We start from the raw sequence: 12,893 nt of genomic DNA on the forward strand, positions 1-12,893 counted from the left end.
GTTTTGCTGTGGGGCAGAGGACATCTGGGAGAGAGGGGCAGGGTGCTGCACAGCATCAGGTTTTACAGGTGCAGAGCCTGGCAGAAGTTGCATGGTATGGGAATTTTTTTTTTTTTCTTTTTCAACTTTTATTTTAGATTCTGGGGGTACATGTGTGGGTTTGTTACAAAGATATATTGCGTGATTCTGGGGTTTGGAGTATGACTGATCTTGTCACCCAGGAAGTAAGCACAGTACCCAATAGGTAGTTTTTCAACTCTTTCATCCCTCCCTCCCACTCTGCTCTTTTATTCTGTGGTATCTATTGTTCCCATCTTTATGTCCATGTTACCCAATGTTTAGCTATAAGTGAGAACAGGTGGTATTTGGTTTTCTGTTTCTGCATTATTTGCTTATGATAATGACCTCCAGCTGCATCCATGTTGCTGTAAAGGACACAATTTCATTATTTTTAATGGCTGTGTAGTATTCCATGGTGTACACATACCACATTTTCTATATCTAATCCACCACTGATGGGCACCTGAGTTGGTTCCATGTCTTTGCTATTGTGAATAGTGCTGCAATGAAACTTACAGGTGCATATCTCTTTTTGGTAGAATGATTTATTTTCCTTTGGGTATATACCAGTAATGGGATTGCTGGATCAAATGGTAGTTCAATTCTTAGTTCTTTGATAAACTATCCTGGAACTATTATTTCTGGAAGTGGCTCCTGATTTCAGCTGCTTCCTGATGTGATGATGGACACATGGCTCTGGAGCTGGCGGCTGATGCAGAGGCACACTGACTGGTTTAGTGGCTCCCTGCTTCAGCAGGAATGGTTGTGGCAGAGGCAGCTACCTCCTTGACCATTGACTTCTACAGTGTACATTTTATATTCATTCCAAGCAGTTCAGTCTGGAATTTCTTTTTTGGCCCTTCCAATGATCCTGTGTCCCTTTAAGAAATCCCTTCCTGCTTACATTAGCAGAAGTAGACTTGCCATCTGTACCTATAATCTCTGACCTAGCAGGAGAGAGAATTCTCACAAAGGGAAACAGTAAAGATATAAGAAAGAACAGTCAGAAAGTTAAAGAAGGTGCAGAAACAAGGAAAAAAGCTGGGGTGAACAAGTAATGGTGTATGGGATCTAGCATGGTGTTGGAGAATGGAAGTGTACAGCAGCCACACTGCTCCCGAGAGAGTGAGAGAAAACACATTCCTGCTTTGTTGTGTCATAACATTGCTGCTAGGCAAGGGCATCAACAATGCTAGACCTATGCCTTCAGCCCTCCACAGGCAGGATGCTGCAGTGTGTGAATTAAACTGGTGCTTAAAGAGGAATAAGAGAGGCTGGCCAGTTTGGACAAGACTATGACCTCTGTGGGGCAATGGGATTTCTGTTTTCTGCTTCCCGGAGAACTTTCTGGAAGTCTGGTGACCCAATGCTTTAAACACCGAAAATAAAATACATAGAATACAAAGGAAACCAATTATATTGAAAAAAATTCTATTCATGGACCCCTTCAGGGAATCAGTGAATGGTTAAATAAAAGGTGAAGAAACCTTTTTGTGATAAAGCCACATAACTACTCTGGCACGTCCTACCTCGTCTCTGTTCCCCTCGGAAATTCCTACTTCTTTTGCTCTTGGTCTGGTGGCTGCTAAAACCTGCTCCAGTTCATCCTTTTCAAATAAATTAGGCACTTCACCGGAGTTCAGGATGTTATTTATATCTTCTAGGAACTCCTCCACTACAATCTGTAGAAGAAAGCAGTGATCATTACAACCTGCTCAATCATTTTCCATTTATTATAAAGCAAATATTTATTCTAAAATTCACATGAATCAATTTCATCTTTAAGAGAAGATAATCTTAAAAATTACATGGAACCCTGAAGTTCTAACATAGCAAGTACACTGATTTTTCATTTTTCCTTTGTGTTTTGTTTCTTAGCAGGCATTCCCATTTTACCTGGGTCAAGTCATATGTGCAAGTATTTTATATTCTGCCCCTTTCAGTTACCATTTTATCATTAATACTAACCCATAGTTCTGTAATGTACTCATCATATTTATCACAAATATAGAAGCAGAATGCACCATTGAGCTGATGCACCATACATTTGCACGGACAGAGATAGTTTACAGTCTTGTTGACATTATAAGAACAATTTTAGGCGTATAGCTTTTCTCCTTAGTTGGATTATTTTCTTGAAACAAATTCCCAGGAGTGAGATTACCAATTAAATGCATAAATATTTTCTGGATTTTGAAGATTTTACTATTTCTCATTCAATTCAAGTGTGACTTCATCCATTTTTAACATTTTTTTTGTTAATTTGGGAGGTATAATAAATGCTTTCTTTTGGAGAATTTATTTTGGATGTTTTTGATTATTAGCAAGGGAAAATATTATCCCACATTTATTATTGTCCATTAAAAAGTCGGTCTAAACTTTGCAACCACCTGCATCTTGGAGTTTTCTTTCAAATTTGCATGAGTAATTTACATATTTTGAAATAGACTTTTTGTCTTTCAACGTTGATGCAAATATTTAAAAGCAATCTCTCGTTTATCCTTTATTTCAGTTAACTTTTTAGTCATATAAAAGTTTGAGTACTATATATTTAACTATGACAAGATATCTGTTATTTTATTTTCTTCATTTGAAACTTTTTGTTTTTCTTAATGAACTTGGTATAATTGTGTCTGTCAATTTTCCCCAAGAGCAAACAGTAGTTTTCTGTGTTCTAATTTATTTTTGCTTTATCTTGTTCCATTTTCTTATGTGTCTTGTGACATTTTTTCCCTCCTAAAGTTTTAAGTAAACTAATTTGTGTAGTTTCTAATTTTTGATTCAAATCTACAAATGTAAATTTGGGAACTGCTGGGTTGCTTTCCATAGATTTTTATTTATATTAAGTTCATTTTTCTTAGTCTCTAAGAGATTTTGACTTTCTTGTTCTTTATATGAATGTTTTAAAGTCCTAAGACACATCATTAATTTCTCCTTTAATTAAAGCATGGGCAAAGAATGTTATGAGTACAGCTTATGCTTTTAACAATTTAATAAAAATTTCTTTAAATCTAGTATATGATTAATTTTTGTAAACATTCAGTAGTATTAGAAAATATTTGCTTTCTCTGTAAAATATGAAATATTGTATATAGCTATTAATTGCAGCTTAGAAATTATATTATGTAAAATAGCTAATCATAGTTATTTCTACTTTGTATTTGTTAAGTTACAGCCAATTAAACTCTATTTTTAACACCTTGTTTCTCTCAATTTCTTCTCACATTTATAATGTTTTGTGTATATATAAGTTCATGTATAGACACATGCATTTTTATTTTTATGGTTACGTTTACTCTTCATTATTGTAGAACATTTGAGATTGATTGGGGCTTCCAACAGAATGTAATAACTTTTTGTCTAAAGAGAAGCAACAAAATATGACTTGATCTTTGGAGCTTTAATACTTGGAGACTTTTTACATAACTTGTTTGATTTTTAAAAGCAATGTTAAAAGCACTATCAGAAATATCTTAATTTTAGGACGATCAGAAACTACAGATAAGCAAAACTAAGACAATAAAAATCATTCACAATCTCAAGATTCAAATGTTTTCTCTTTGTACACAGGGCATACATGTCTAGATATACATTAAAATGTGGATGCTTCTAAAACATAATTTTAAAGTTTTTACACAGTGCTCTAGTATATGGTTATATCAGATATTATGTATATGACTCTCTCTCACTGGACATTAATACTCTCTCAGATTATTATTTAAAAACATTACAATAGATATTCTTATACATGCAACTTTGTACATAGCTTTGATTATAATGTAAAAGAAGTATAAAGGCTTTACCTACATATTGCCAACTACCTTCCAGAAAGATTTTGCTAATTTATAATCTCCCAGTGAAGAATAAACAGGCCTATTATTCTCACACCTCTGCCAACACTGTATATTATGATTTTTAACCATTATCAACTTGCAAGGCCAAGTCACTGGCATTTTTATTTATTACAATTTCCTTCATTAACGGTGAGGTTGAAAATTTCTTCAGGTGTTTAAAGCCCTTTGTTTTCTGGAACTGTGTATTGACATTCTATCACATTTTTTCTATTTCTTCTATAGATGTGCTTGACTTTTCCTTTTTCATTTGTGATAAGTATTTTTATAATAAGATACAAACTCATTGCATGTCATAGATACTAAAAATATTTTTCCAATTTTTTCTTTGTATTTAATTCTGCTTACAATATTTAAAAAAATGTATGCATCAAATCTATCACTTTTGTATTCGTTGGCTAATTTCTAGACGGGTTTATTTTCTCTAAAGAAAAAATACCCACGAATAATCAATGTAGAAAGTCCTCTGCTATAGAATTAATTCAAGATCAGTTAAATTAGCTGTCGTAGATACAGATGTAATCCTCCTTCAATTTTAAAGGTAATTTAACCCAAAAGACAGCCCTTACTTTTTCCTTTCTGTAGGTAAAGTCATGTTTCCCTAATTGAATTTTTGGTAAATTATTTTCTTATATGCACTTTTATACAGTTTATTACCTTCTGTTATCTTTGCCTTTTCCCTCAAAGAAAAGTTAAAAACTTACCTCCTCGACCTTTGATCAAATTTAATTACTAAGAATTTAAAGAGGGAAACAATACTTGGTAAAATAAATAAAAATGTATTATAAAAGTCTTTTACAAGCTGAGGGAAATCTGTTATCAAAGGGAACAATCCCCTTGAACTTCATCCTACAAACTGTTCAAAGCACACACCCGATTGTAACACCCATACATTTCCTGTTCTTACCCATGGGCTATTTAAACACACACCTGGGTGTCAGTGAAAAGGAAAACCATATTCTTGTCTTCTACACCAGCCATTTTGTACAACTTCCTCAGGTCTTCATGAAAACTATCATAATTATATCCCCGGCTGAGTTCAATCTGCAAACATTTGTAACCGCATATATGAGCTGCAAGTCTCGTGAGTGACTGCTTTCCTGTGCCTCCTACTCCGACAAGCAGGGCATTGCCTCTTTCTTGACGTATCATCCGAGCAATCCTGCAAACATCAGAGCAGAGAAAGGTTTTTTTCAAGTTCACAGACATGGCTCCTGCTCAGAGAGCCTGCCCCAGAGCCGAAGCCTGGTGGCCAGTGGAGCCTCCTCCCTGGGCAGGATGCTGCAAGGGAAGAGGAGGCTGCATCTGAGGCCAGGGTTTGGTGAACAGCACTGCTGGGCTTTTCTCTTTTTCATTGTTTCCCCCATTCCTAACAGGCTGTTAGGTCTCGGCCCTAGTCGTACAAATTTAGAATAAAGTAAAATTTCTTTTCCCTAAAGTCTGAAGGACTTTGTCGGAGACCCTAGCCGATCTAGTCCACAACTTATATTGTCAATTGGTAAGCCCAGGTTTCCATTTATAAGAATGAGCAAGCAGAAAAATCACTGAGCCTAGAAAAAGACACCACAGTGCAGAAGGAGAGACCAACAGAACACTTCGAAATAGATTTACTGCAGGATACCAACAAAATTTTAGAAAGTTTCTGATTCATGTTAACAGGAAGATTTTTTTTTTTTTTCTGATAGAGTCTTGCTCTGTTGCCCAGGCTGGAATGCAGTGGTGTGATCTCGGCTCACAGCAACCTCCACCTCCCGGGTTCACACCATTCTCCTGCCTCAGCCTCCCAAGTAGCTGGGACTACAGGCGCCCGCCACCATGCCCGGCTAATTTTTTGTATTTTTAGCAGAGATGGGGTTTCACCGTGTTAGCCAGGATGGTCTCGATCTCCTGACCTCATGATTCGCCTGCCTCAGCCTCCCAAAGTGCTGGGATTACAGGCATGAGCCACCACGCCCGGCCAACAGGAATTTTGAAAAGCACTGCAATGATGATACTAGAGAGAGAGCCCTCAAAAAGGAGGGAAACTCCCGTAATTTAGGAAAAGTTGGGTAGAGATGGAAAATCCACTAAACTGAGAACCTGAGTGGAAGGTGATCAGTCTCACAAATAGAGTACCGTGGAGAGTTGAACAGGAAAAGTAGAGGCCAAACTCCAGGAATATACCCAGAACTCAGAAAAAAGAGAGCAATCTTAAAATAATGGGAGAGAAAATGGAAGATAAGGAGGGCAAATCTAGGAGAAACAAATGGCATCCCAGAGGCCATATCATAGAAATTACAGGAATGAGAAGAAGGAATAGAACTGAGGCAATGGTGACTGACATAGTAGAAGAAACCACTGGAGCTGAACCCACAGACCCAAAGATCAAGAAAGAAAACTAGAGGAGAGACAAAACACTAAATGTTTCCTAGGAGATCTATAAGTAATTTACATGTAGAAGTTTTACAGTAGAAATCTATGTTTTAAACATAATTGAAAAGTTTATGATTATCTAATGCAGAAATAATAGATTATCCCCAAAGGAACAAGTAATTTTAGGTTGGCTTCAGGCATCTATTCAACAAGATGACATTTTACAAGACAATGGTTAGAGGGAGAAAAACACCATGTTATGGCTCAGAGAGTAAATAATCTGCAAAGCCTCCCTAAAAGATTCCTTGAAGATATACACAAGTATGAATGAAATTTAAAGACCTGGGAAGGGGGAAGGGATATTAGTATAAAGGTGACCAGTATGTATGAGAATCAACTCTATACATTCTCGTTAAGATGATAGAAAAGGGGGTGATAACGTCAATAAATTCTTCTTAAGAAGACATAAAATATAAACATAATTTAAAACTTATCATTACCATTGTCTAAAATCTAGAAATCATGGGAGAAATTAAAAGCAGGTTTAATTATTTTTCCTCTTCCTCTCCGCCTTCCTTATTCTGGGAAATCATCTGTCTATCTATCTATCTATCTATCTATCTATCTATCTATCTATCTATCTTATTTATATTGCTGATAATTGAAGAAAACAATGTTCAAATATTTCAAAATTATAGTGACTTTATTATTTTTTGATTATGAAAACATCACATGGTCACTGTAACTCATGAGAGAAAACCACTGCTAACTCTTTCCCACATGTAAGCTTCATCATGGGGGCCTGGATACTGTTCATTTCTCTATGAGAACAGTGCATAGCATTTGGCGGGTTCTCCATCAATTCCACATTCAAGTAACCAACTTCTAGAGACTGTAACAGTTAGTTACTATATACATCATCTTTGGTGGCAGGAAATAGGAGCTATGTAGTGTAAGAATAGAACAGGGAGTCTACAAGGACTTATTTAAAAAGTCTTCCTCCGGGACAAGGCACAGACTCCCAGTCATTATTTAGGATCTTCTGAAATAAGAATCAAACTTTGAAATTTGTTTCCTCCACCTTTACACCCTCTCCTGCCCCTCAGACAGGTCCACTTTTCCTATATCTTGAGTGCCTTGGTAAGATGGCTTTGTCTAAAACCGGGGTCAGCAAACTATGGCCTGCGGGCCAAATCCTGCCCCTTAACAATGTGGTTTTTTAATGACCCATGAGCTAAGAATGGTTTTTAGATTTTTTTAATGGTTGAAAAAAATTTTTAAAGAGTAATATTTCATGGTATGTGAAAATCCTTTGAAATTCAAATATTAGTGTCTATAAATAAAGTTTGTTGAAACATAGCCAAGCTCATTGATTCATTTACTGTCTGTGGCTGCTTATGCATTATGACAGCAGGGTTGAGTAGTTACAGTATGATCTGCAGAGCCTGAAATAGCTTTTCTATCTGGCCCTTTACCAAAGCAGTTTGTCAACCTCTTCCCCAGAACTTTTGGCCAACTCCTCTACTAGAACAACGAAGACCCATAGGCACCACTGTCATTGCTATGTGTCTGCCACAGTACACATCTACTCAAAGACACATCAGATGTCTATTCGCTTATTTCTCTTCAGCTGCCCAGGCGAGTATAAAATTGAGGGCAGAGTGAATAGATAATAATGTTTTCTTATTTTTCCCATAATGTACAAGTGTCCTACAGTTGATGAAATATTGAATATGATAAAAATCTTGCACTTTATATGTCACTCTTTCCTTATTTCATGTACATTATTATTTATAGTAGTTTGATTATTTCTATCTGAAACTACTGGAAACAAATTACTTGCCCATTCTGCTTTGTAGTATTATTTTTTTCTGGCAATTTACTTATAAATGGATTGAAAACTTCCCCTAGTAAGAATCCTCTAATGTAGTAGCTAAGTTATATTTTCTCTCATGTGGTAGCCAAGAGATGGTTCTCCTAATTAGTGGCTTAAATACTAATAGATTTGTTCTACTATCCTTGGAGTGTGGTGACAACTTTGGGGGCATACAATGGGCAGAAACTGCCTGGTGCATTTGCTCTTTGAAAGCACAGGCTCTGAAGCAAATTTTTCCCCCGAGTTAAAAGACTTTTACTTACCCTATGTTAAAAAGCCAAAAACTAAAATGTCACCAACAAATGGAAATGTAGTGTGTGCTAAATTACTGAGTATTTAGTAATTAACCCATAACTCACTTTCATGACAAAGTCCTTTCCATTGCTAATCAGCATTAGGTGTTTGAACACTCTTACAAGCAGAAATATGTTTTCTCTGATTCCTAACTACTGATCCTCTCTTGAATAAAAGAGAACAGTCTACATCATTATTTACATGGCAGTCCTTTGTGCATCTGAAAACCAAATCTTCACCATTCTACAAATGGTTTTTAATTTCCGTCTATAATATTTTAAGCAAACCTTGAGGGGCCTGGTAATTCTCTTTCACAAAAGTAAGAAAGATTATAAATAGAATTAAGCCAACTTTGCTTATGGTCTGGTCTATTCTCCAGGAAGTTTCTCAGACCAAAATGCTGCCTTTATTTTTTTCCTTGTAGGCTTAGGGCCTGCCTGAGCGATGGGAATAAAAGTTGTTAGGGGATAGCATGTGGGTATGCTGCCAGGGGGACAGAGGGGAAGCAAGTGGCATCTGGACAAGCCAATGACAAACGACCTATGTTATAACACTTAAGCTGTGACAAACATAAATCTTGAATTAGGGCTAATTAAAGAGCTGAAATATGGAACAGGTGAAGACTTTATTTGCTTATGGTTTATGTGAAAAAAAAAATCCTAGGGATTTAACTGTCAGTATTAACAAGGAACAACGCTAAAATGTAGTTGACACAGGAAAAAAACCAAAGCCATGAAAAATCTTGCTGCAGCAGTAGACAATGGGAAATCCTACTCTCACTGTATTTTACTATATTTATTCCACAGAATATGATATCAAATCTGGATGCTGCATTTTAAGTAGAACATTGAAAAATTATAAAGTGCTCAGTATGTGAAGACTGGAAATAATGTCTAACAGGCAATAAGAAAGATGTGGGATAATTTTGCCTGGAGAAGATAAAGCTAAGAAGAATATGGGAATGATCTTCAAATATTTGGAGGGCTGTTATGAAAAAAGTGAGCCCATTTTGGGTAGGGGCACCCACAGTGGAGTTAGAGCTGAAGCACTGGTTGTGATCCCCAACTGCCACTCACTGACTAGAGGACTTTGGACCATTTATCTAATCTCTCTGTGGCACACTGCGTTGTCCAAAAAGTGGCCACAATAATGCCTCTGGTCCTACTTGCTCTTTGATTCCATCAAGAGATAGGGTCCCTGTCCTCTTCTTTTGACCTTGACTGGGCCTGTATGACTGCACTGACTAGAAGAGCACAGTAGAAATGATGGATGCTATGTGACTTCCAAGACTATGTCAAAAAAGCCATTTGGCTTCTGCCTGGCTCTGTCTTGCAGTACTTGCTTTTACAGCCCTTAGCCACCATGTTGAGAAACCCAGATATCCTGATGCTGCCATGCTGAGAGACAAGTGGAGAGACTATATGGAGGCGGAGATGCTCCAGGCACTCCAGCGGCGGTCTGATTACAACCGCAAGAGAGATGCTCAGAGATAACAGTCGCGAAAATTGAGAGATGATAAAATGAATCTGCTAAGGGTAGGAGTGGCTTATTATGCAGCAATAGACCACTGGGACATTCTCTGAGCCTTACTTGTAAAGAGATTATGATCCTGAGCTATAGAGAGATTGTTGTACCAGGTAAACGAGATGCTCCATATCATGGTTTCATACCCACACTGAGTGCCTTAATCATGACTGATTCACAGGATGGGATGGATACCAGAAGTACAGGAGGCAGATGTTGGCTTATCCTGGAAGGATCATTTTAGCATTAGAACTGTCAAACAGGACAGGAGCCACTTCAGGAAGTGTGCCCCAAGGACTGCAGATATTTAGGCTGGATGCTCATGAATGTGTCAAGGTTGTCCCTCATAGGACACTTGCAGTGGGTAAGAGTCAGACTCGCAAGCAGGTGAAATCTTTGATCCTGGATTGAACTCGTTTTGCTATAATTTTGAAGCTCCTCTTTCTTTAGGCATGCGTGGAATTAGCCTTGTTATACCGTACATGTATCTCTGTAAACAACCTCATACCCTTTTTATAACAAGACAGAACAGATAAAAACAAACAGAAACCATCTATTAATATTTAGCAAAAATAATGACTCTGGGGATTCCATAGAAAGCTCATTCCACAAATATTTAAAATATGTTAAACAATAACCCTTAAGTTATGGTGAGAGTTAATAAAAGACCTCTGACCATCTAGCAATCTGTTTGAAGAGTTTATACAACTTTTTTTATCCTTTAATACAAAAAATATTAAATCAATGCATTATTGGGTGCCTTATAGCACTATACCTTGAAACATGTTCTATAGCATCCTGGAAGAACACCAACTTTACTTCTTTGGGATTTGTGAGATTATAATCATCAAGATAGTCCTGTAGAACATTTGCAATTTTCTCTATATCAGGCATGTCATCATAAATCCGATCAGCTTTATCTGCTCCAAACTATAATTTATGGGAGAAGAACCAAGTTGGATCAATTCTGATAGACACATAACCTGGAAAATCCATTTCATTTAACTTGTTCGAGAGCTACACTGGAATTTTGAAGGTCTTTGCAATAAAATTTACATAGGAGCTCAGAAATAGGGTTTTGATTTTTCTCACAATGCTACATTCTGATTTCACTTTTTTTTTTTGAGATGGAGTCTCTCTCTGTTGCCCAGGCTGGGTGGGGTGCAGTGGTGCCATCTCAGCTCACCACAACCTTCGCCTCCTTGGTTCAAGTGATTTTCCTGCCTCAGCCTCTGGAGTAGCTGGGATTACAGGTACCCACCACCATGCCCAGCTTATTTTTGTATTTTTAGTATAGACGGGGTTTCACTATGTTGGCCAGGCTGATCTCAAGGTCCTGACCTCAAATGATCTGCCTGCTTCTGCCTCCTAAAGTGCTGGGATTACAGGTGTGAGTCACCGCGTCCGACCTGGTTTCATTTTTTTGCTGTTAGGTTATTGACATTGGAAAAGCTAACTGGTTAAAAACTATGCATGGCAGAATGCTATTATTATAAAAAATCATGCCAGAACTATTTGTGGTTTTTAAATAGCAGTCATCTAGGGTTACCTAAATTGTTGAGAATGAAATTCAGGTGTAAACTGTAGGGAGTCAAGTGCTTGTTTTAATCTATTGATGATGTCCCTTTTCTATTGCATGTAGCAACTGCCCCAGGGGCACTTTGTCCAGGAATGTTTTACTAAAACACACATAGGCAATGCAAGAAGAGGCTAGCTGTTCTTTTTCTGTTTATTCCCTCATCTGATAATACAATCAACTAGAAACACACAGGAAAATAATCTCTGAAAACAAACTTTGGACCATACGTTTAATAATAAATATAAATATATACTTTACAAAAATACGTAGTTTATCTTTTTTATTTGTCAGGTGGTAATACTTATCTAGAGTGGAGTTACCAGAGTGGTGAGGTATTGCCTACATATAATATAAAGACAAGTTCCTTCATGTGTTGAACCAGCATTGATTGACAGCCTGCTATGTACCTCTGTGCAGGAACCTGGGAACTTAAGATGAACAAAAACAGACGTGGTCTCTGCCCTCTTGGAGACACTGGGAATGTTTTACTTGAACAAGAGGCACCTTAGTAAAACAACATGGCTATCTGCCAATGTAGGCAGGGCAGTGAGATAGCAGATTTATTCTAGACAGGTCAAGAGGGTAAAATTTACCAGAGGGTAAAATTAGGTCCAGAGGGTAAAAATTAGACAGTATTGCAGAGATGGGCTTGAGGAACTCATAAGGGAATAAAAGGAAGTTAAATATATAAAAAAAATTTGCTACTAATTAGAGTTACTCTGAAATGAAGAGAACAATTCTCTTAACCAAGTAGCTTCACTACATAGAGTACAATAAGGGGGAAGTCCTGAGTTAAGAGACTAGACCTCTCTGCTTCCTTCCAAATTGAATATCTGATAGCTCTCTGATTCAAACCATTACCAAAATGAATGTAATTAGATCAGGAGTCAGTAAACTTTTTCTGTAAAGGGCCAGATAGTAAATATTTTAGGCTTTGCAGGTCATATGGTCTTTATCACTACTACTGCACTCTGCTGTTGTAGAGCAAAAGCAACCATATAAAAAAATCATATATATAAATGGCTGTGGCTATGTTCCATAGAATTTTGTTTACAAAAATAGGCAGCAGGCAGATTTGGCTCATGGGCCATAGTTTGCTGACATCTGGCCTAGATCTTAACTCTTCACACATGTAAAGTTTTTATAGAATATACATGTGAATTGGAAAATAATAAATGCTTTATAATTTTCAAATGGGGTCAAGTCAGTCTAACATACTTGCCTTAATGAAATCTCCAAATATGATGGGCTTATTCAAAAAATATTCCAGGTCAATTGCAATTCCAAAATGTTTGTCTATTTAAAGAACAAAACCAAGTTTTTAATATAATGATAATCTTAAATGGAATATTTTAGT

The 12,893-nt window shown here is 36.9% G+C and overlaps 1 protein-coding gene across 2 annotated transcripts in view; it reads right to left on the reverse strand.

Annotated features, from left to right (window-relative positions):
- DNAH6 (dynein axonemal heavy chain 6) overlaps positions 1-12,893 on the reverse strand; it is a 325,727-nt gene that overhangs the window by 133,243 nt on the left and 179,591 nt on the right. For both annotated transcript variants that reach the window (XM_024242264.2, XM_054547993.1), the window contains 4 exons: positions 12,759-12,832; positions 10,733-10,887; positions 4,842-5,073; positions 1,590-1,742 (listed from right to left, as the gene is read on the reverse strand). In XM_024242264.2, the coding sequence (XP_024098032.2) occupies positions 1,590-1,742; positions 4,842-5,073; positions 10,733-10,887; positions 12,759-12,832 (614 nt within the window). The remainder of the gene's footprint in view (positions 1-1,589; positions 1,743-4,841; positions 5,074-10,732; positions 10,888-12,758; positions 12,833-12,893) is intronic.

Source organism: Pongo abelii, chromosome 12 (genome assembly GCF_028885655.2).
Source record: "Pongo abelii isolate AG06213 chromosome 12, NHGRI_mPonAbe1-v2.0_pri, whole genome shotgun sequence".
In the NCBI taxonomy this organism is placed as follows: Eukaryota; Metazoa; Chordata; class Mammalia; order Primates; family Hominidae; genus Pongo; species Pongo abelii.